Below are 25611 nucleotides of genomic sequence, written 5' to 3' on the forward strand. Positions count from 1 at the left end.
CACTCAGTACTGCAGCGTTTTTTTTTTTTTTATTTTTTTTATTGGCCTCCAGGTCCACACCTGATGACCAGCGCTGCATCACCAGCGCTGGTCTCGCTACACCGGAAGCAGACCCAGGTGTACAGCCAGCGCTGCAAACAGGGAGTTGCAGCGCTGGCTGAGGTTTTAAGTGTAGACACCTGCTAAGTTGCAGCGCTGTAACCCCCTCGTCAGCGCTGCAACTTGCAAGTGTAGCCAAGCCCTTAGAAGGCCACATCTGCAGAAGCACAAGGAACAATACACAGAAGCATGATTAAGTACACACACAGCATTGAAACAGTACAGTAAAATACACCTCTGTTAACACACAAATCACTTGCTTGCTGACCCTTGATGAGCACACATGCTGGCAAACACTCTGAGCATGGTGAGTTTACTCCAGGGCGAGGGACATTCTACATCAGGAGAAAATCAATATAAAAGGGTCACAGTGCAATTGACTAGGGACAGTATTCTAAATTTCGCTCCCTTTTCCACAAATGGGGGGTCATTGTAGCAGATATCTCACTCCTGAGAGGAAGCAAGAGTGCATCTGCTACACTCTTGTGGCTTCCGTCCCAGTCCCTATGCTACTTACCTGTGTGCTGCTTTGGTCCCTGCGCAAGTGATTCCAGAATGATACAGGAAAGTTTCCTTCAATGGGGAAAGGAACAAAGCAGCTCTGCCAAGGAATCTTTGGCAGAGGATTGACGAGTATGTCCAGGAAAGTTTCCTAGAGATCTCTGGAGGATTTCCAGGAAATCTCGGTGTGCATCAACACCCTGCTGTGCCATACTGCACAGGAAAAATGTCCAGCACATAGAAACACAGCCAGCCCTGTACATTTCTATGCCCTCAACCCATCTCTGCGCTTCACAAAGCAAAACCACTTACCAGGGTCTCCTCTCATCCATGGGACTATTGGTGGTGGAGGTGGAGACACTGCTGAAGATAGCATCCAACTCGTTATAAAAATGGCAGGTCTGGGGCGCAACACTGGAGCAGGGGTTTGCCTCCCTTGCCTTCTGGTATGTGTGCCTCAGCTCCTTGATCTTTGCTCTACACTGCAGCATGTCCCAATCATAGCTCTTTTTGCCCAAGCTTCATGAAATTTGCCCGTAAGTGTTGAAATTCCTATGGTTGGAGCGCAGTTGGGACTGCACAGCCTTCTCTCGTCAAATACTGAGCAGATCCAGCCGCTCTGCATTGGTCCAAGTGGGAGAGTATTTGCTGTATGGAACAAGATCAGTTGGGGAGATGCAATGTGAGCTCTCCATGTGGAGCAAACAGGAAGTTGAATTTCAAAAATTCCTGGGGCTTCAAAGGAGGAGGGGCGAGCAGTTGCTTACCTGGCTGTAGGGCAGCAGAGTTGGAGCTGCTGACCAGGGTGGTCAGGATGGGCATTGTGGGACACCTTCTGGAAGCCAGTTACAGCAATAAAATGAAATGCGGTGTCTATACAGGCATTTTGGTGATACAACTTTTGGTGATTATATTTTGTCACCGAATGTGGCATTGCAGTGTGTAAACCTCTGTTTCATTGCCAAAAGCTGCCTTTTGCCAACAAAACTCTGCATTGTAGACAAGGCCTTAGTATTGTGTTTGATCAGGAATTGCTTTAAGTACAGTGTAATGTTACTAGTTCACATTTAGTAAAATAAATCTGAACGGCACAGTCACAATAGTGATAGTAATTTTTCCCTCATTTGTATTAAGAGGTAAAACATTGTTCTGTAGTACATGGCTAAACTTTTTGATTTTTCCATTTGCACTGTGAAGACTTTATTGAGCTTGACAATGTATTACAAATTCTAAAGCTTATAAAGATTCAAATCCAGAAGATATTATGCATGCATGCATTTATATTCTTCCTTAGTTCCAAGTTTAAACTACCTCGAGTTATGTTTTGGTTATCAGCTACAGTATTAAAATGCCCTAAAGTATAACTTTTATTTTGAATGAAGGTCACGTGTAAAACTTCATTTGCACATTCATCCTGTGCTGCAGATAACATTTTAATTGACTGCTTTAGTTTTATGTTAAATACTAAACATCATGCTGTATGAGCAATCCCGCATTGGCCCAGAAAGAGCTTAACGGTACATGTTACACTGGAATCAGAGGAAATGGAAACTCCTCAGTGTGGCTATTTGTTTTCTTCATTCAGAACTCAACCATCTAAAATCCTGCTAGAGTTGTAAGATCTGTATGATAAGTGGGTCTTATATTTAATAAAGATAAATTTCTATCAACATAAAAACGAGAGAAAAGCTTCAAATTTGGTGGACTTAAATAAGAGTAAAAACAAGAATGTCGTCAGCTACACATTGTTTCCCTAGACTAGTGGGCTTTATGGTGATGTACAGGTTTTTTTGAGTTAATGCGCATGCTCTTAACTCTTTGATTGAGGCAGAATTCAGGTCACTACATAGTAGGAGGCTGTCCCTTGAATGAATGTGGACAATAGACTTTTTCATGAGTTGGTTTATGGAGATGAGTTATCATTGGTAGGACTCCCCTGAAGAGCGTGCTTAAAGTTGTCTTAAAGCTCTGTGTTAGAGCTTGTTTCCATTATCCTTGCTCAGAAAATCTATTGTATAGTGTGAAAAACAAACTAGAATATCTGAGGGTAAAACCTATATCGAGGGAAAAGTAGATCAATTTTAGAGATTAGTGAAAATTTTTTAAATGCACTTGGTTTCTTTCTAGGTAAATCAAGTTTTCTACAGAATCTGTATCTGTTCTTAACACTTGGAAATCCACATACTCTTTAGAATTAAGTGAGATGTTTTTATCTTGATTCTTGGAATTTATGTGCTTGCTTCTTCCTTGCTTGTCAAAATAATACTGTATCCTCTAAAGGTTATTAAATTTATTCTTTACAGAGCTCTCAATTACAAAATGTATGTAAGAAAACCAATAGTTATGTTTACTTTACAGATATTTTATTCTCTTTCCTTTTCCTGTAGGCAATCAGAAACTCGAGAGTGTTGTGCTTAGTAAAATGAACTTTGAATCTTTTCTGAGAGATCTACTTCTGGTTCGTCAGTACAGAGTTGAAATTTACAAGAACAAAGCAGGCAGTAAATCTACCAAGGAGAATGACTGGTATTTGGCATACAAGGTACCATTTTCTATCTCCATACATGATCGAAGTTGAAAAAATGCAGATGTTTACTATACTTCTATTCATCCAATTAAAACTTTCTTACAGGCTTTCAGTGCCTCCAGTTGGCTATATAATTGGGGGGAAGCTGAGGAGGGGTGTCATCCACCTTTTTATATGTCCATGCATTTCCCCACTACTCCAGGGTGGGTGGATCCTGTACTGCAGGTGTGCCATATGATGCTCTAAGGGGAGCTTCAGGACAACTGACTTACTGTGTGGTTAGAGGTTTAAATTCATAATTTTTTCTGCAAGTATAGTCTTAATAGTTTGAAAAGCTAGAACCTCGTCTATTTTATGTACCGCAAGCATGGTGTATTTCATTTGTTCCTTTGTGCCTTTAAAAAAAATGCATGTATGTACAAACATATAATATTACTATGTTTTACAGCATCAAAATATTGCTACACTACAGCTGCCAACCTGTTTATATCCCCGTTCTCCAAAGACAACATTGTATTAATCATATTTAGGCTTTCTTTGCAACCATTAGGACAGGAAATTTTTTTAAATCAAAAGCTAAAACTGTGTAGAATCTGAATGTCCTGTGGTCCACAAATACAGACTGGGTGTTTTGACACTTATGGATTAGAGTAACATGATTTCAGACTAGAAAGGTAGTTCAAATTAACCTCTTAGTTTGAATGCAGTGTTGTAGTTGTGTTGGTCCCAGGGTGATAGAGACACAAGGTGGGTAAGGTAATGTCTTTTATTGGACCAACTTCTGTTGGTGAGGTACAAGGTTTTGAGCTTACACAGAGCTTGAGGAAGACCTGAGACCTGAAGAAGAACTCAGTGTATATTCAAAAGTATGTGGCTCTCACTAACAGAAGTTGATTCAATAAAATATATTATCTCACCCCTGTTGTCTTACTTTAACAGCAGTTTCAGATTTCAATATAGTTTGGGACTCCAATTGCACTGGGAATGGATTTTATTGGCTACAAACTTATAATGTACTTAATTATCATATATGCTTTTTATTTCCATTTCAGACTGATTTTAAAGTTTGTGGTGTCTTAAAACTCTGATTTCACTGAAATGCAAAAAAACCCAATTTGTTCTACTAACCTTGACAGTTTTTGTTGTGCCTTTAGAAAAAAGATTAGAAAAAAATTGTTGTGCCATTCTAAGTTTTCTTTCTCAAATAGGGTTCTCCAGGTAACCTTGCCCAGTTTGAGGAAATTCTGTTTGGCAATAATGACATGTCGACTGCCATTGGTGTTGTGGGTGTTAAGCTATATACTGCTGACGGACAAAGAGTAGTTGGAGTGGGGTATGTTGACACTACACTCAGGAAGCTGGGTGTCTGTGAGTTTCCAGATAATGATCAGTTCTCAAACCTTGAAGCTCTGCTGGTTCAAATTGGACCTAAGGAATGCGTGCTACCAGGAGGAGAGACTGCTGGGGATATGGGAAAACTACGACACGTAAGTGGAGTGAATATGTGGACTGACTGATTTATATTTGTCTTAATTGAGAATGGGAAGAAAAATCTCTGAAATAAGTTGTGAACTAAGCTCCATAAAGGCTAAGAAATGAACGAGATTAATAAATTAATGTGAAGGAATTCTGGATGATACATACATCACTTGTTCGTTACATGTTTTAATCAACAAAAGATACTGTTAACCCTAGTCTATGCTCTAGAGTTAGATCTACACAAGGCAGCTCATGTCAACCTAATTTTAAGCGTCTACCTTAAAATGTTACTCCTGCTGATGTAATGCCCACTATGCCATTTTAATAATTCCAACTGCACGAGAGGTGGAGTGCTTAGGTTGACACAGTGTCTGTATAGACACTGTGTTGCTTACATGCACTGTTGCCCCACACTGACAGTTGAATTGGTGTAAGCACTCCTGGTGGGGACATGCACCACTAGCACGAAGAGTGTAGTGGGGACATGCAAAAGTCTGTATTTCTGAGGGAATTCTGCAGTTGGGAGCACAGACCTCCGCCTGCACAGAGATGGGAGATGACCCTACAGCACTGTTCTCCCCCCCCCCACCCAACCCTGATGCAGCAGAAGGACCAGGCCAGCTCAGAAACACCCCAGGGCACAGACGCCAACTTTTTTCTGCTCCGGTGGGTGCTCATGCCCCTGCCCCAACTCTGCCCCTGCCCCAAAGTCCCCGCCCTAACTCTGCACCTCCCTGCCCTTATTGGATCCCTCCCCAAATCTCCACCCTGTCCCCGCCTCCTCCCCCAAGCACGTGGTGTTCCCCCTCCCTCCCAGGCTTGCTGGGCAAAAAAGCTGTTTCATGGTGCAAGCGCTGGGAGGGAGGAGAAGCAGGATGCGGCAGCGTGCTCAGGGGAGGAGGCAGAGTGGAGACAGAGGTGAGCTGGGGCAGGGGAGCAGGGCAGGGAGTGGGTGCTCCAGCCCCGAAGTACCCACACAGTTGGCACCTATGCCCCAGGGTCCTGCCCCTCAACATTAGGCACACCAAGATAGCAAGTGAGAGGGAGAGAGTTTCGCACGCTCAGCCCTGTGACTGCTCTTGTGGCTTCCCTTTGCTTCTCTGTCAGAAAGCCATTTCTCTATGGAGAAGCAAAGAAATCTTCAGGGGTCGTGAATTCTGCATGTGCGCAGTGGCGTAGAATTCCCTCAGGAGTAAAAAGTGATTTAATTACTCTGGTGCCTGTACGGAGTCATAATTTAGGTTTGCATAATTTTGTAATGTAAATATACCCTTGAAGTAAAATCCTATCTATCTTTATCTTCTCTCTGTATAGTCTAACAATTGAATACAAATTAACTTGTCTTTGAGAATACTCTGTGTAGTTCACTTTCACTCTCTTGAGAACTGGAAATGATTTATACACAACAGATCATTCAAAGAGGAGGAATCATGATTACAGACCGAAAAAAGGCTGAATTCACAACAAAAGATATTGTCCAGGATCTCAACCGCTTACTAAAATCAAAAAAGGAAGAGCAAGTGACTAGTGCAACGTTACCAGAGATAGAAAAACAGGTGAGTAACTTGTAGCAGCTGCAGATAGAACAGTGATTGATGATACGCTTTTTTTTTAAATGGAACCCTGTCAATTGTCGACTGACCACTCTGCTTTTACTGTGTTCCTTTCTTCCTCTTGTTTGACTTTGTTAATCAGGCTGTAAACTCTTCAGGACCCAGACTGCCTTTCTGTTTGTCCAATATCTGGCATATTTGAGCACCGCTAAAATGTGAACAATACTTTTAAATGAGTTATAGCAATAGTGTATAACTTTGATTTCACTATACTGATGTCACTGCTTTTGTAATGTCAAATGTTTAGAGGGGAAGCTTGAAGTCTGTAAGATTCTTTTAAAGCTTTCCTTGACCGCTGAAACTACATCACCTTGTAGTTGATTCTTTAACAGGCACTTTTAAAAGGAAAAACCACTGTTACTAGGGACTAGTAAAGCATAAATGGAAAAGAATTTTAAATTTGCTGTGATGCATTTACATTTCTGTACTTAAGGTGGTTGTGGAATAATACTCTTCTTCATGGGTTTATAAGTGGTTTTAGGTTCTTATTCCTATGGTCTGAAACTTATCATAGAGGTCTGAGCTTTAACTTCTAAATTAATGCTCTCTGTATTGGTTCCCCATAGAATAGAATCCCATTTTCAGGACCTGATGTGGCATTCAAAGCTCTTTAAGGAATTGGGCATAGCTGCCTGACAGCGCATGTGCTCTCATGCTGCCTTGCCATAACACTTACTCTCAAGGAAGCAGTCACGTTTTAGAAGGAAGCTTGTGATTGCAGTAGAGGGCACCAGGAGTTGGAATTAGACTATAGAATTCAATCTCAGAAGGAATAGGCATGTCTGCAGACCTTGTGCCTTCATAACTAATTGCAAAGCTCATTTTTATGACTTAATGCTCCCTAAATCTTTCATTACACATTTAGGTTAATCATAGCAAATGGAATGGGCCAGCGAGTCCAGTTCCTGCATGGCTGACGTCTGCGTATGTGAAAACATCCTGTGTTTTTTTTTTTTTTTTGTGCTGTTGCAGTTGTGCAGTGACCTTTCTAGGCAAAAATCTCATGGGAGGGCCAACTTGCCTGCCACAGCTAGGCACAATAGATTATAATGCAGGTTTGGAATGGTAAGAGTGGTAGGGTGTAAAATCCTGCATGCATTACTTAATTTGTTTTAGACTTTTCGCAATAGGTTATGAGTGGGAGAGGTGATGTTCTCTTATTCCATTAATGGCTTCTTTGACTTTACGGAGTTGATGTGATGGATCTCGCGGTCCCCAGCTCTGAGAGTCACCTTGTTACCCTCCTGCTTTTTTACATAATATCTGTACATACGTTTCACAGTAAGTTTAGTGATCAGTGTGATTCTGGCTTTCATTTAATCTTACCTGATGTCATTTCTGGATAAGTACCATAAAAGTGGTGTGCTAAGTGTAGTGAGTTTGTCAGACCTGATAGAAGTTACTGTTACAGAACAGTGAACGCTTCGCCTGTTGGTGCTGAGGGTTTCCTAGGGTCACAGTTCATGGGTTAGGAAAAGGTGTGGTTACTTCTGCTGCTTGGACAGCCTCAAGAGACACAGAAGAGTAGTTGTTGGGTGGCTCGGGGAGTAAGCATGTGTGATGGTACCATGGGAGCAGCAGTAACAGCTTCTTCCATAGTACTTCAGTGAAAATACTTGTATAAGCACATGCAGTGTTAAGCAGTTTCTCACAAAAATATTCCATTCTCCTTTGATCTCACTTGGATTTGAGTTGGGAGCCAGGGATAGTTCCTTTTTATCTCCTACCTAACTACTTCAAGATACTAGGCTTTTGAAAGCTAGATGCACAGGCAAAGATTCTCCTTACTTGCCATTCATTCTTCTCAAGTGTAGCTGAAGTTTAATCCTGAACTTTTTATTTCCTAATTTTTTTATGGTTCGATGGCAAACAACCATAACAAATGTAAATTATTTTTGTTTCTGAATATTTTGAACATATATTTAGAGCATGCTGTATTTATATACTAAAATACTTCGTATTCTGTGATTTCTAATGGAAATGCGTAAGATGTATAGGCTTTATCTTTACACTTACTGGATTTTGTAAATCAACCCAGGTTTGATGAACCTGGGTGTAACCCGAATTCCAAGGGCATTATGAATTCTTGTTTTAGGCTAGAGTCTCATCGGATAGTCAGAATTTTTGTTTGCTTTTTGATTTTTTTTAAGTTGACATGGCTCTGAGAAGCTACTCTAGGATATTGTTTGTAATTCTATAAAAGTATCTGTTGGCCGACAGAACTATTTTGTTTTACTGTAACACACCTTTGTAACTTTAGGTTGCTGTTTCATCCTTGTCAGCCGTTATCAAGTATTTAGAGCTCTTGTCGGATGAATCTAACTTCGGACAATTTGAATTGACTAGCTTTGACCTCAGTCAATATATGATACTGGATAATGCAGCTGTTCGAGCCCTTAACCTTTTCCAGGTAAGAAACAAACATGTATTTAAACTAATGAACTTGCTTCCAGTTTAATCACAAAAGTATACACTTTGCTACTTGATAGTAGCCTCACAATACAGACTACCCTGAAAATCCTTTATAGCTGTGATGGTGCATAATCGGAGATTCTAATTTCTGGTTTCTGTTTGGCCAGTCTAATGCTGTGTAACTTCCTAGAAAAAAGCAAGCAGAGTGGGGGACTTTATCTAACTCTCACCTCCCTTACAGGAATTCCCAGCAGGCAGAGCCAGAGGGGTTCCCATCTCCAGTGGCTGCAGCTTAGTATTTTCAGTCTTGTTTGCATGCAGAATCCTACCTCATTTATAACCACACGGGCGGGGGGAAGAAGGGACTTGCAATAGGGCTCCTCTTATTGAGCAGGAAGTAATGCAAGGTGCAGCTTACAGCAGTCAGTAAACAGATCCCTTTGAAAGTTTGCTGACGAAACCTTGACACATTTAAATGGGCACTGTCATTGTAGCCTTTTAAAAACAAACGACCGAATGTCGTCTTTGATGTATTTGCTGACTGTACCCACAGAGAAGTAGTTCAAACACTGGTTTATACGCTGGTTTCACTTGTGCTTTTTTTTCTTACCAGATTCTGCTTAGTGTTCTTTGGCCCAAGTTACAAAGTATATGCACTTTGGGGCCCATGGAAGAAGCCCAGGGAGTAGAGTACTACTTCTCCACTCCACAAAAGAGAGGCACCTGGAGATTCCAGGGAATAAAGAACTCGGATCTGGCACCTAGGCATGCTAGCCCAGGGAGAAAGGAGAAGCCTGAACATTCTTGCTGCCTTGTCTTGCGATGTCCAAGAGTTTAGGGAGGGGAACATCTGCTCCATTCCCTTCTCCAGCTTTATGCAGGAGTTCTTGGAAGTGGCACACTCTAAACTCCTCTCCTTCCTGAGTTCCTGTCTGGGAGACTGGGACAGATGTAATTATCTGACTAGATGCATGGCATTGGGAGGACATGGGGGGAAGGGATAGCTCAGTGGTTTGAGCGTTGACCTGAACCCAGAGTTGTGAGTTCAATCCTTGAGGGTGCCATTTAGGAATTTGGGGATTGGTCCTCTTTGAGCAGGGGGTTGGACTAGATGTTCTCCTGAGGTCCCTTCCAACCCTAATAATCTATGATTCTATGACTCTTCCCATATAATTTTGGGAAATTCCCATTTTAAGATAGGCTTTTATTTAAGGGAGCTGTTGCATAGAGCAAGCTCAAAATATAGTCCTAGAAGTCCCCAATGCAGGGGATGAAAAAGTAGCTTAGTAAAATGATACCTTATTTACACAATAGATCTACTGACTTTAAAATGCAAATTCACTGAAGTGGAATGCTTCACCAAATCTATTACAGATTTCTCAAAAGTCTTATTGAAACAGGCAGGTTTCTCTTGGAAAGTTGCTGATGTTCCAAGGACCCTGCTGGGGCTGGCACTCAGAGCTTCTGAGCTCCCGTTGTCAAGCCTGGGCTTCCAGGGTTCCTGCTGTGGAGCTGGGAGCTTTGATTCCTAGAATCAGGTTCCAAAACCTGTGGCTCTGGGACAGCCCTGCCATACAGACTACACCAGGGCCAGGCATTCTCAGGGCTTCCAGCTGGCCCAGGAAATTGGAAGTGCTGGGGTCACCAGCCTGAGGCAGTCTGCATGATGGGGCTGCCTCTGTGCAGCAGACCCTGGCAGTTGATCCTATGCCCTCCAGACTCACAGTTCAGTGTCAGGGACCCCAGATGACCTGAGAATCCAGGCTCAGGCAGGGAGCCCATCACCCCAAGAACTCCAGGGCTTACTGCAGTGGAATCCTTGAGAGTTTCCTATCTAGGATTCAGTGAATGACCACGTAGGGGCTTGGCTACATTTGCAAGTTAGGGCGCCCTGGGCTGATTTAATGCGCTCTAACTCCTGAGGTGTCCACATTGGCAAGGCACGTGGAGTGCCTGGACTCCATGGCAGGAGCGCTCCTAGTAATCCACCTCCATTAGAAACATTAAGCTTGCTGCACCCTGGCTGAAATGCTGGAGTGTTGGTGTGGATGACATGTTGATTACTGTGCTGTGATTGGCCTCTGGAAATATCCCATAATCCCTTAAAGTCAAGTGGCCACTCTCATAATGGTTTTGAACTTGGCTACAGGTATGTGAATATCCCCTTTCAAAGCTCTGTTTCTGACAGCCGGCATGCTTATCTGCCCCGAGACGGAAAGCAGACCATTACTGTGACATGTTCCTGCTGCAGAGATGCGCACGTGTGTGTGTGTGTGTGTGTGTGTGTGTGTGAGAGAGAGAGAGAGGCGGAGCGGTGGGGGCTGATGGGTTTCCCCCGCCACTGTCTGATCTTACGGTATGCTGACACACTCTCTGCCCCCGAAAACACGCTGTCTCATTCCCCTCCACGCCAACATACTCCCTGTCAGGCTCCAATCCCCCCCCCCCACACACTTGAAAAACACCCTGCAGCAACTTGCTGCACACTGGGATAACTACAAACAATGCACTGCTCTCTGTAGCTTTGCAAGAACTGCTAATGTGGCCATGCCACTACACTTGCAGCTGACAGTGTGAACACACGGCAGCACTTTCCCTGCTGCTGTCTCTGAGGGCTGGTTTAACTCCTGGCACTTTACATCTGCAAGCATAGCCATGTTTTGTTTCAGGAGCACACCATGTTTTGGTCATTCCAAAATGAAATTTTTGATGATCTCTGCTTTGCCTAAAAATTTCGGTAACTTTGCTTTAATTCCAAATTGGAACAAAAGCAAATTCTAAAACACAACTTCTCCCTAACCAAACACCCTGAGTTCCAGCCAGCTTTACTTGCTGTTCCTTATTCCTGTTAGCATTGCAGAGCAATATATCTTTCAGAGAACAAGATGGATCCTATTGTCTTTTGCATCATAGTTTGTGTTAACCAAACTCCAACTGTAGAATATTGTGACACCCAAAAAACTTAGCAAAGAATCCTGTGGCACCTTATAGACTAACAGATGTTTTGGAGCATGAGCTTTTGTGGGTGAATACCCACTTAGTCCAAAAAACTCAGCGCCTCTCTTCTTGTAAACCAAGCAGATTTGATTTGAAAATGACCTAGACACACTAAACGAGAATCTTTGATATGACAGTTTACAGATTAAAAAATGTGTTTTAAATAACTCTGACAATTTAGCTATTTCTAACTTCTAAATGATACATTAGATACAACTTCAGAACCAGACAGCAAAGTGGTTCAGACAGCAAAGCAGTTCAGGCAGCAAAATTAAGGACTTCACTGCTTTTTGTTTTTTCTTTCCGTACTTGCATCAGGGGAGCAATTTCAATCAATTTTTCTTGGGATCTTTAATTTTACCCATGCTGCTCAAAGTTTTGTCCTGATTCTCTCTGCTATAATGACTACAATGTAACATCTTGAGCTAGGATTGACAGGGCGTGTCTAAGTAGGTAAAATGAGCTGGAAATGGCTCTCCAAAGACAATGGATGCGGCACAATGAACAGCCTATGCATTTGTTTCCTTATGGGTGAGGCATGTCCTTGGGATTGTTGCCAGCCTGGGAACAAAGAGTCTGCCACATGGCGCTGCTGCTTGAATGTCAGACTTTTCTCTCTTGACCAGTGTTTCATCTAAATAAAAAATCTGTTACGAAGTCTCTTCTTACATACTTTACAATTTGAGTCAATCACTCTGTGAGGCAGGAAGATTCTGACTGATAGCGCAGTTGATATATTGTAGTTCTACATGCTGCCTGAGCCATAACATGATAATATAGATTGGCAAGTGCAGAAAAATAAAGTTTGCTAGGAAACATTTGAAGAGATGTAAAACCAAATATCTGTTCTACTGTTGGTCAGTTGACTAGGTATGTATTTTTAAACAAACACTTAACTATTACATACAATAAAGTAAATATTTCATATACATAAAGTGCCAGTATCTACTGTTAACAGTAACTGCTAACAAAGTAAACTGTTATATAAATAAAGTATTTTGGAGTTGGCATGGCTAATTTTAAAATAGTATTGGGTCTTGGGTCTGCTTGCACTCAGCTTGATATTTCATAATAGTGTGCAGTTCTCCAATATAAAGTTCTCCAATATGTTGACTGTGGCTGTTGTACTCTGCAAAAATGAAGTTCTTACTTCCCAGCATTTTAAACTATTATACCTTGCTTAATTCCATTTCTCTCTTTTGGACACCCCATTATTATAGTGTATCTCTCTCTGATGGTGAAATCAGACCTGAGACTGGATTTCCATTTGAAGCGGTTTTCTTTTAATTATAGGTGTGCTTGAGAGGGTGAGATAGAAGAGATCAATACTACAAACCCCTCCACCCAAGTTGAGACTTGAAGGTTTTGAAGCAGATTTATCAGCTATTTTTGCATGTTAACTGTGTCTGAGAATTTCCTGCTGGCTGAATTTTGTATAGCTCATTCAAAAATATAAAGCTGTGCAGGTACACCCAGCATGCCTGCAGTTAATATCTTACCAGACACTGAAGATAGTGTTCTATAATCTGAACAGACCTGGTTTAAAGGTTGTAGCCTATAGTACCACACGATGCCGCCATTATGCTAAATTGAATTGTGTCAGAAATGTAAAAATAGAAACCTCAAATGTTCTACCAAGCTGAAGTTGTTTTTTGCCATACCCTCTATTTATTTTTTAAATCACTTCTATTTTTCTCTTTCCAGAGTTCTGGTGAAAATGCCAACAGTACACAATCATTGGTTGGGTTATTAAATAAGTGCAAAACTCCTCAAGGACAAAGACTGGTTAATCAGTGGATCAAACAGCCACTTACGGACAAGAACAGAATAGAAGAAAGGTAAACATACATATTGATATGCATCTGCTCACTTCACTGCAAATCCTTACACTACAGATAGGAGTCTGGTTGCTTTTTTTTTTTTTTTTCCAAAGCAAAACTAAGACTAGTCTTTATCAGAAACAGCTTTTCAGAGTTGAAATGTTATCTTTCTATTGGAAATAGACTAACGAGCACCTAGAGATTTCTGAAGAGGCTAATGTAAATTTGTTTATAGAATGTGTTTGGTGGTACATTATACTTGGAGCAAAGGGCTTTTTTCTCTAATAGAAGGATTAATGTATCAAGTCACTAAGCTGAACCCTCCTAGTTATAATCCTTTATACTTAATTAGAAGTCACAAGTTACAGGGGTGTGGAGCAGCAATAGGCTTACTGTTTTGAACACTTGAGACTCAGGACATGTCTACACTACGGGATTATTCCGATTTTACAGAAACCAGTTTTGTCAAACAGATTGTATAAAGTCGAGTGCATGTGGCCACACTAAACACATTAATTTGGCGGTGTACGTCCATGTACCGAGGCTAGCGTCGATTTCTGGAGCGTTGCACTGTGATAGCTATCCCATAGTTCCCGCAGTTTCCCCCGCCCATTGGAATTCTGGGTTGAGATCTCCATGCGTGATGGGGCAAAAACAGTGTTGTGGGTGATTCTGGGTAAAAGTTGTCACTCAATCCTTCCTCTGTGAAAGCAACGGCAGACAATCATTTCGCGCCCTTTTTCCCTGGATTACCTTGGCAGACACCATAGCATGGCAACCATGGAGCTTGTTTTGCATTTTGTCACTGTCACCGTATGTGTACTGGATGCTGCTGACGGTACTGCAGTGCTACACAGCAGCATTCATTTGCCTTTGCAAGGTGGCAGAGATGTTTACCATCCCTATTGCACCGTCTGCCATTGTAAACTGGCGATAAGATGATGATTATCAGTCATTTTGCACCATTTGCATTTGGAAATTGGCGATAACGGTTATCAATCCTTTTGTACCGTCTGCTGCTGTCATGGATGCTCCTGGCTGGCCTCACTGAGGTCGGCTGGAGGCACATGGACAAAAATGGGAATAACTCCCTGGGTCATTCCCTTCTTTGTTTTGTCTAAAAATAGTCAGTCCTGCCTAGAATGTGGGGCAAGTGTACTAGAGAACCAGAGAGCACAGTGCTCCGGGTCGGAGAGCCCTCAGAGAATCCGCAGAAATGATGACTGCATGCCATTCTAGGGGTTAGCCTCAACAACCCCTACCCGTTTGCTTCCAATCCTCCCCAACCTCCTCATCAGGCTATCTGTGGGCAATGTCCCACCCTTTGTGTTGATGAAGTAAAAAGACCATGCAGGATCAAATAACAGAACAAACTAACTTTAGAGACCGTAAAAAAAGAAATTAACCAAGCTTGTGAGATATGAGGGACAGCTTCAGCTGCTATGATGACTCCAGCATTAAAGGGTGGGGGAGAGAGCGCAGCCTCCCAGCTGCTATGATATGTCCAGGCAGTACAGAATTTCTTTTAGACATGAAAGGGTGGGGCTGATTGGAGCCAGCCTCCAGCTGCTATGATGAGGACGGTATACCAGCCATCTAGGTACCGCTTGCGGGAATTGACCGGATCATTCCCATTTTTACAGAGTGCCCCGGCGTGACTCAACGGAGGCCAACAGGAAGCACGCAGGGCTGATGAGTGACGATGGATACAGCTGAATTTTTGGCACCATCTGCCCCGGGAGGGGATTGCTGATGTTTCAAGCGCATGCAAGCATCCCCATCTACCAGCAGCATGCATAGACAGTAGTGGTGACATTTGAAAAAAGGGACGAGAAAGATGTTTTTCCTGGTTTCTTTCGGGGGAGGATGGGAGTGAGGTGTAGATTGAATAACATACACCCTGAGCAGAACACCGCAGGTTAAAGATATTTGAACCTTCAGTCATATGGGAGCTCACCAGATGCAAATGCTTTTCGAGACGTGGGGATGCTCTGGAATAGCTGAGTTCCAGTACCCCTCCCCCACCCCTCCCCATAAGCGGTCCAGTAGATTCTTTGGCTTTCTGTTACGCTTGTCAGTAGCACTGTGCTTCGAACATTCCTGGCTGTGGACTCTGCTATTCGATGACTGAGATTTTTCAAATCTTTTGTCACTTTCGTACTTCTTGTAACGATTTAGATTAGACACGATTTGTCTCATACAGCGATCAGAATCCAGTATCTTCCCTGTTACAAGTCCGCTGGAGCTCTTTTGGATTTTTGGACTGCATGGGCACCGTGCTGATCGGAGAGCTTCCCGCTGGGCAAACAGGAAATGAAATTCAAAAGTTCGCAGGGCTTTTCCTGTCTACCTGGCCAGTGCATCTGAGTTTAGATTGCTTTCCAGAGCAGTCACAATGGTGCACTGTGAGATACCGGCCGGAGGCCAATACCGTCGAATTGCGGCCACACTAACCCTAATCTGACATGGCAATACCGATTTCAGCGCTACTCCCCTTGTCGGGGAGGATCATAGAATCATAGATTATTAGAGTTGGAAGGGACCTCAGGAGATCATCTAGTCCAACCCCCTGCTCAAAGCAGGACCAATCCCCAAATGGCCCCCTCAAGGATTGAACTCACAACCCTGGGTTTAGCAGGCCAATGCTCAAACCACTGAGCTATCCCTCCCCCCCCTCCATGAGTGTCCATTTGATTCTTTGGCTTTCTGTTACGCTTGTACAGAAATCGGTTTAAAGAGCCCTTTATATCGATATAAAGAGGTTCGTTGTGTGGATGGGTGCAGGGTTAATTCGGTTTAACGCTAAATTCGGTTTAAACGCGTAGTGTAGACCAGGCCTCAGACTATGTAGATGCAGCAGCCACTTTCTGATTCTTATCTAAAAGTAAACTATACACAGCATGAATACTCTGGTCTCTCAGCCCATTCTGAAAATGCCTTCATTGTGTTAACAAAACATTTAGACACCTCAGTGATCACTTACATAGGATAGCACATCTGGATTGCACCATTAGGAATGTTACCTTCTGAGTGGAGGGACTTGTCCACCTTTTGTAGATGTTTACTATGCAGATCAGTACTTATGCAGATCAAATACTTCTCCACACACAGAATGGACTATTTATATCTATCTTGGGGCTTTATGCTGCAGCCCATCACCATAGTATCTGAGTGCCTTCTTTGTAAAATCAATAATAGTATCAAAATACTTAGAGTACTTCATGGAGCTTTTGGCACACTCCCACTCAGTGGGAATGGTCAGTTAGCTTTTATTTTCTCCTAGACATACAAATTGAAGGTCAGAGTCTGTGTTTGAGAAGTAACTTGTTTGCCCTGTGACATCTTGTCACTTGTCTGCTTATAGAGAGATTATGATCATTTTTAACACGTGCTAAAATAACCAAGTTATCCTTTCATGTTCTCAGATTGATAGCAGGTTTGTGTATGTACATGTACATTTTAAAATTATATTGCAAAGTACAAAAAGGGAGGCCAGGAGATTCCGATTTTAACTTTGAAATGGCTCCAAAAGCTGGTGGTGCCTTACAGATATCACTTGACATGCTTATATAAAACACTGTATATGCTGCAATTAGGGCTGTTGATTAATCACAGGTAACTCACATAGTTAACACAAAAAATTAATTATGATTAAAAAAATCGCTATTAATTGCACTGATAAACAATAGAATACCAATTGATATTTATTAATTATTTTTGGATGTATACTTTCTAGAAGTAAATATTTGGAAAAATAAAATGTTGATAGATTGCAAAAGATTAAGCTATCTCCCTCTTGATGTGAATTAGCAAGATTGTACTATATGCTAAAGTTAAAATTTTTGAAGGATTCCAAAGCACTTTACTTCATATGCATACAATATGGGAATTGCTTTACTGCCAATGAAATGCTGTCATCTGTGGAGTAGAACACTACAGTTACTTAACAGTACACAGCAATGTTACACTGTTCAGGAAAGCAGACACATTGATATATTGGGCTGAGATTTGTAGGCAGAAGTTAGGTGGAATGGGTTTGAGAGTAACCCACTGGCTTCATTTTCATGCAAAAGTGCCATGAAAACTTAAACCTTTGTTCTTTTTTCAAGTGATGCCTCCAGCTGTACCCTCCCCCCCAATCACCTTAATGCAGGGGTCCCCAACACGGTGCCCGCGGGCACCATGGCACCCACGGGGGCATCTAAATGCGCTCGCGTCCTGACCGGCGGTCGAGCATCCACCGAATTTCTGCGGTGTTTTGGGGCCAAGCCTCTCGATGACGCCACTTGCTGCTGACAAGTGACGTCATCAGAGGTGTCGCTGCTGAAACACCTTAGAAATTTGGTGGCATTTTGGCGGATGCTCCACCGCCAGCATGGTCCTTCATCTGGCGCCCACTGCCTCAGTGCATCATTGGGTCAGTATTAACATGAAATGTGCACATCAAATGCTGTAAGTGTGCACATCAAATGCTGTAAGTCTCATGGAAAACAGGATAAACCCATCCAGACCCTGCTTGGTTAGTATGGCTGCAAAATCTTGCCCCACAGTTGAGATCTGTAGGTGGTATAAGGCAGTTATCCTTTGGAGCTAAATGGCTGATGCAATTCTATTTACATTAGTTACTGAGGAAGTACATAGCATTAGTTTTATGTGTGCAGAATAATGGACATCCAATTATATATGCTGATGGTTAAAGCAAAGTAGAGGAATAGCAACTGGAATACATATAATATAACATACAACAAACGGAATGCATATAACTTATACACAGGAGAAAATGCATCTGAAGCCATTGCTGTTAAACATGTGACCTTTTGCTGAAACAGCTTCTAATAAACACAAGGAAAGCAGAGATTCCTTACACTTGCATTTCTGGGTTTTACCCAGTCTTGTTTCCTTTATAAAGGAAACAGACCACAGCTGTACAAAGGAAGCTGACTACCCAGCCATCCCTATGCGGAGTTGCTTAGGAAGCATATGTAGGAGGCTGTTGCTTTGTGCTTTGCAGTCAATGTGTTTCTGATACTGATATCACTAAGTCTGGGTACAAAGACAGTAAGAGCTAATACAAAATATTGATTGCAGTGTGTAACATTACTAACTATACAAATAGCCTGTGAAAGTCCTTGCTGTTTGGCAGACATTTGAAATCCTGAGAAACTAAAAATTCTGCTGACTGAAAAGTAGAGGATGCTGCATCATACTTCTTGGTGAGCTCTCATACAGGGTATGTTTGGCTGATTCCTTTAGTCTGTAGTGCATCCACATCTTTCTGAAAAATCTCACTGTATAATTTCTGCTCAGCTTTCTTGAACAAAAATGTTGATTCCACTAAACATATTCAGTCCTATATGCATATTGTCTTATTGTTTTAGTCACTGGGGCCCAGCCCAGGATCTGGGCCTTATTGTGCTAAGCTTTGTACAAACACATAAGTGGCCCTGCACTGAAGAGTTTAGTCTAAATATACTGTAGAGGATTATGCATTTTAACATTAGTTACCTGGCTGGATTATTCTGAGATGTTCCTAAATTTTGCTTTGGTGCTTCTGCAGTTTACCTTGGTTAGGGAAATTAATCCCAGCTCTAGCAGCCTCAAGCTATTGTTAAACTGACTACTCGATGTTGGAATTTTTATACCATTCAAGGAGATTTGGATGATGAAATCAAGGTGTTCGGGTAGAATGTCCTTGTCCACTGAGCTTCTAGTGATTCATTCAAGACCTTTTCTAGACTAAAACATTTTTTTTAAAAAAACTCTTCTAAATTAGTGCGTTTTATTTAAGGGTTTAAAAACTTATTGCTACCTAGTGTAGTGGATTTTAACACCTTTCGAAGTATTTTAACTAGTCAGGGCAACACTAATGGTTTTATGGAGATACTGTGAAGCAGTTTCCTGTTAAACTTTCTCTCAGGACAGGACAACATAATTTATCCCTGCAAAGTATTGACAGTTAACACTTCCGCTAGCCGCAGTGATAATGTAACGATGCTCTGGAACAGTTGTCAGTTGAGGAAGAAGTTGGGACCTTTCAATTTTTGTTTGAGATCAGCCTTTTATGTTGAGACTGAAAGGTATTAGCCTGCATCTACACCAGGGAAAAAAATTCCTGGTTAGGTTGGAGTTAGCAAACTCTGACCTAAACTAACCTCCTTTTGAATTTGGACAAATCCTGAAAGTGCACCTAATGGCTACAGGGAAGTTTCCAACATGTAGATTGATCAATTGATGATTCATGTCAGAACATGACTTGATTGGTTTACAGTACAAGCTACTATAAATAATGCAGGTGAAATGAGCGGCCATTTTACTGATCTGAATGTGACTTGCTGGCTTTTGCAATAAGCCTCTAGTTTAAAATATAGATATACACTTTATCTGATGACAAGGTGACATAGTAGCGCTTAAAACTGTTCGAGCATTTCCATTATAACCCCCTTCTCAAGAATGCTTAATACAGTAACTCCTCGCTTAACATGCCGGTTAACGTTGTTTCGTTGTTACATCACTGATCAATTAGAGAACATGCTCATTTAAAGTTGCGCAGTGCTCCCATATAATGTTGTTTGGCAGCTGCCTGCTTTGTCCACTGGTTGCAGAAAGGGCAGCCCGTTGGAGCTAGCTGGTGGGGGCTTGGAACCAGGGTGGACTGGCAGCCCCCGCTAAGTTTCCTGTGCGGCAGCCACCCAGTAGGCTATCAATTGCTGGGTAGTTCAGCTGTCCCTCCCCCCGCTGCTGTGTGCTGCTCCTGCTTTCTGCCTTGGAGCTGCTTCCAGGAGCCTACTGCTTGCTGTGCCAGGGGGGAGGGAAGAGATGTGCTAATGTCAGCGTGTCCCCCTCCCTCCTGCTCTGTACCTCATCTCTACACAACAGAGCTCAGGACCGAGGGAGCTTGCTGGTAGCAGCTGCTGTCTCAACTTGCTGATCTACTTAAAAAGGCAATGTACTTAGAGTGGGGTCAGGGTACATGGTGTGTCCCTTCTCCTCCTTTTCCCCCACCTCCGTCCCACATGGTGTATGTCTCTGTTTCTCTCTGCCATGCTGTGTTTCCTCCCTACATTCTGTGTGAGGCTACATTAACAACAACGTGTTAACCCTTGAGGGCTCAGCTGAGTGCTAGTTCATCATTTAGCAGCAAGGCATTCCCTGGGAAATATCCCACCCTCTGACTTCACCACCTCAACCAAGCTTCACAGTTGTCATTGCTGTGTACTGTATTTAACTGTTTGTTTAAAACTTATACTGTGTGTGTATGTATATATAGAGATTGAGAATCTTTTGTCTGGTGAAATTTTTTCCCCTGGAACCTAACCCTCCCCTATTTACATTAATTCTTATGGGGAAATTTGGATTTGCTTAACATCAGTTTGCTTAAAGTAGCACTTTTCAGGAATATAACTATAACGTTAAGCGAGGAGTTACTGTATTCTAAAAGTTGCTTCAGGGTCACATACATTTTCTTTAGTTGGTTTTTGCTACAAAAACCAAAGTTTAAGACCTGGACTTCAAATGTTTAAAAAACAAAACAAAAAACACTAAACAAAAACTTCATCAACCTAGCACAAAACAAATCAAACTAGTCACTTTTATGTGACTGTCCTCTACAAATCACTGATTTTAATTTTTGCATGTGCTACACATGAATTTAACTTTTTAAAATGATTGTCAAGTGACTTTACCTGTATTAATTTGGTTGTGCTGTAATATTCTAGAGACTAAACAATTACATGTGCTGAGAAATGTAACTTTGAACAGCAACTCCTTCTAAAACCAGTAGTTTGCCCAAGCAACACGTATCAGTGTTTGGGTTGGATATGTGCCTGAAAGCTGTTTGCTTGTCCACACTTATCCAAACTACTTTGATCCAGAAATTAGATACCCAATCTGATTTAATTTAGGTGGGAAATCCTGTTAATTTATCCAAGTAGACTTCACCATCCTTAGTATGACCCTCAGCACTTCTATTTTGTTATGCTTTCAATAGTATTTTCGTGAAAGATATAAATGGAACATTTTAAACATTTAGTATTTGATTGTGTGCCAGAAACAAATAAATGAAACTTTAGCTTAAAGCACCAAACTCTGAGTTAAAGTGTACATTGTCTTGACCCGTCCTCTTCTTTGATATTTTGTACAAAAGTAAATAGGATTGAATTGTCTTTGTCTTAAAAAGCCTTATAGCCTAAATAGGTACCACAACATGCCCATACCCAATCAATATTGAAGAATAAGCAGACTTTCAGTGAGATTTCCTGTTCTAGCATTGCTCAGTACAGGGTTCTTGTGCCACCACTTAAGTAGCCGGTAAAAGCTAATTGCTAGTAGAACTGTATGAAATTGACAGGCTTCATTACAGAAATTCAAGCAAACTTTTTTCCCCCTCTCTTTTCCCACTCACAGTGTTCTGCGCCTGAGTTTGAGGTTCAAACAAAATAAAACAGGAACTTGCTAAAACTGTCAGGTTTTTGTCTGGCTTTTAGGATTTGTGATAAAAATTTCACACATCTTTAATAGACTAGTGAGAAGTGACATCATACTGTCCCTCTTCTTTTGTTCTCAGCTTTCCAAGGTTAAGGTATAATAACTTTAAAAAAAAAAAAATTGAGGCTTTGCTTAAGATTTGTTTCTGACAAATCAGGAACTAAAACAGACTTTGGACCCGGAACCCTTCCCTCCCTCCCCATGACAGAAGTCTCCAGTTAACCTTTTAAAAGCTGAGTGACTTCACTGTGTGTTCAAATAGTAATCAGTAATCATCCAAAGGTAATTGCTTTCTATCACCATGTTCTTTGTGATTACAAATTTGAGCTCATTCCCTTAATGTAAAGGAGTAGGAGGCCTGCATAGTTTATAGATTATTGCTTCTGGTCTGTTTAATCAACACTGGATGAAAGCTTGAATATCATAAATAACTAGAGTTGCTAGGTAGTAGGCACTGACAAGTAGTTGAATTTAGACTATTTTTAATTTTTATAAGTCCTGATAGAAACATTTTTATGAAATTATTTTTTTTAATCTATGGACAAAAATGTATATAAACATTCTCCTCTAGGATTTTCAATGTACATATGAAAACATTGTGCTAGTGCAGTAAAACCAGAATCTGAATCTGGTTAATTTGTTGTTAAATTGTACAAGCTCAGTGAAGTGCAAAGAGTGAAAAACAAAGGAACACAACTATTCTTGGAGAAGTAAATTTAGATGATTAAAACTCAATTTTAAAAGTCTAAAAGTGTTTTGTTTAGTAATACAAACACTTCTTTGCCACTTCTTTGCAAACCTGTTTCTCTAAACTGTCCCCAGGAGTTTGAAGAATCTGTTGTTATGATTCTGTGATGCTTTTAGTATTTACCTAATCGCCAGGAGTCCTAGAAAAGTATGATTATTGAGAACCAGTTTCAACCAGTTCAGGATTTCTCTTGAAGAGTTTAAGGTGGGGCAGTTTCAATATGTGAAATGATGATAAACTGGCTAATTACTGTACAGTACTTTGCTTGTTTTTTATTGTAATTATGGAGAATAAAAAGACTTCACCGTTTTGTTATATGAAAAATGTTTTTAAAACTGCTGATAGGATTGTTATAGAGTTCTTTGTTCTGTCATGAACATATTTAGGTTTCAGTGGATAGGCAAACGTCATTTAGGTGTTTCCTTTCTTAACAGGAAACTGTCTTCCAGTCAATAACTCTCATTCACAACTCATAGTTTCATGTGTGTGAATTGTTCGGTATTCAATGTGAAACTGAAGGCACTTCATTTTAATCCTAAGTATGATGGCAACGATCTCTGTGCTTTTAGGCTGTTCAACTGTACTGCCCCCAGCAGTCAGTATTAGCTGGCGATTTCATAAGTTACATGAGTTATATAATTCAATGTTAAACTCATTTGTATTTTTTCCTGGTTCATAGTCTAGTGGGGGTAGTTTATATTTCCATGGTAATTTATACAAATTTTCAGTGATAAAGACTTAACAACTGTTGTTGTTCCATCAAAAACTATTTTTATTGTTTGAATTAGACGTTACTCCTGGAGGGATTCTGTGCCAAAAGATTCAAAATTCTGCATATTTTAATAGTCAAAATAAGGTAATATAATCACACCAGTTTGAATTGTTTTGGTAATTTATTTAAACTACAATACAGAAAAAAATTCATAATAACGCATCAGCATTTCCTAAACCCATGAAAGTTAAGTTACAAACACTTGGTAACTAATACTCTGCGTTCCAGTTATAGTCCTGGATTTTCATTTAAATTACAGAACATCAGACAGTGCCCCCCCCCCCCCCCCCAAAAAGTAGAATCTCATTTTAAATTGCTCAGACTTTCACACATAAAAGTCATAGTTTTGATAAGTATCAGAGGGGTAGCTGTGTTAGTCTGGATCTGTAAAAGCAGCAAAGAATCCTGTGGCACCTTATAGACTAACAGACGTTTTGGAGCATGAGCTTTCGTGGGTGAATACCCACTTTGTCAGATGCATTTGACGAAGTAGGTATTCACCCACGAAAGCTCATGCTCCAAAATGTCTGTTAGTCTATAAGGTGCCACAGGATTCTTTGATAGTTTTGATGATCATTTGTCCTGGACCTGGCTGGGTACTTCGGGAAATGCTTGGTTCTGATTGTCCTGATATTTTACTGACTGCTTGGTAAATGTTTAATTTGCCTTCAAAGTCCTTTTTTTTTTTTAATGGGTCTGTAAATCAAATCCTGAGCTATAATCTAACCCCATTGTGCCACTTTGGTACAGGAAGAAAGTGATGAAGCACATAGATCTTCCTAGCTGAGGATACCCTTACTGTCATTTATAATAAGGCTCCTTTACATCAGTCTGACAATGAGGGATGGTAAAACTTTTACAGGTTTTATGCTCCTGGGGGGAATTGACTGAGAATGGGAATAGTTAACTAACTATAGGAACATTAACAATGTTACTACACAGGCAAGCGACTACATTTCTGCCTGTCTTGTGCATAATAAAGTTATTTAAGAAATACTTTATTGTAGTAGTCTGGAAACCCAGATAAACAAAAATTTTAAATACCTTTTTTCCCCATCCTCTATCCTCAGTAAGAAATTAGTTTTAGTGAAGCCTTTTTGGAGAAAGGAAGGTTGGAATGAAGGCTTTTATTTCCATAAAAAGCAAGTATCTAAGTGCCTAATATAAAATAACTATCTAAATCTTGCAGTTTACATGTCAATACACCAATATAGGGAGCCTGACCTACGTAATGCATACTGTTTAATTATGGATGTTCTGCAGAACCTTTCGAGAAGCTGGATATGAGTCAGCAGTGTGCCTTTGTTGCCAAGAAGGCCAAAGGCATATTGGGCTGCATTAGCAGGAGCACTGCCAGCAGATCGAAGGGAGCGATTATTCCCTTCTGTTTGGCACTGCTGAGGCCAGACCTGAAGTATTGTGTCCAGTTTTGGTGGGCCCACTACAGAAAGGATGTGGACAAATTGGAGAGAGTCCAGTGGAGGGCAACAAAAATGATTAGGGGGCTGGGGCACATGGCTTGTGAGGAAAGGCTGAGGGAACTGGGATTATTTAGTCTGCAGAAGGAGAAGTGTGTATCTGGGGAGAGGGGGGATTTGATAGCAGCCTTCAACTACCTGAAGGGGGATTCCAAAGAGGATGGAGCTTGGCTGTTCTTGGTGGTGGCAGATGACAGAACAAAGAGCAGTGGTCTCAAGTTGCAGTTGGGGAGGTCTAGGTTGGATATTGGGAAACACTATTTCACTAAGAGGGTGATGAAGCACTGGAATGGGTTACCTAAGGAGGTGGTGGAATCTCCTTCCTTAGAGGTTTTTAAGGCTCAGCTTGACACAGCCTTGGCTGGGATGATTTAGTTGGTGTTGATCCTGCTTTGAGCAGGGGGTTGGACAAGATGACCTCCTGAGGCAGCTTCGAGCCCTGATATTCTATGGTGGTAGAGTAGTGGGATTGGAAAGTAGCCCAACAAGTAGAGCCCTGTGTGGATATAACATTTGTATCCACGTCCGATTGGCAGTCCACAAAAATGATGGATGTGGATATCTGCGCATATAAAGTGGATATCTGTGGCTTTTCAGGGTTCTGCCAACAAGAATGTTCTGAAATTATTTGTTTGCTTTGTATCGTATCATTGGAAGAATCAGGGTTGACATAGGAAATGA

General features: G+C 41.2%; 1 protein-coding gene across 2 annotated transcripts in view; it reads left to right on the forward strand.

Annotated features, from left to right (window-relative positions):
* MSH2 (mutS homolog 2) overlaps nt 1-25611 on the forward strand; it is a 139247-nt gene that overhangs the window by 9354 nt on the left and 104282 nt on the right. For both annotated transcript variants that reach the window (XM_032771734.2, XM_032771733.2), the window contains exons 2-6: nt 2988-3142; nt 4336-4614; nt 6016-6162; nt 8480-8629; nt 13333-13466. In XM_032771734.2, coding sequence (XP_032627625.1) covers nt 3023-3142; nt 4336-4614; nt 6016-6162; nt 8480-8629; nt 13333-13466 — 830 coding nt within the window. In that variant the 5' untranslated portion in view covers nt 2988-3022. The remainder of the gene's footprint in view (nt 1-2987; nt 3143-4335; nt 4615-6015; nt 6163-8479; nt 8630-13332; nt 13467-25611) is intronic.

This window comes from Chelonoidis abingdonii, chromosome 3 (genome assembly GCF_003597395.2).
Source record: "Chelonoidis abingdonii isolate Lonesome George chromosome 3, CheloAbing_2.0, whole genome shotgun sequence".
NCBI lineage: Eukaryota > Metazoa > Chordata > Testudines > Testudinidae > Chelonoidis > Chelonoidis abingdonii.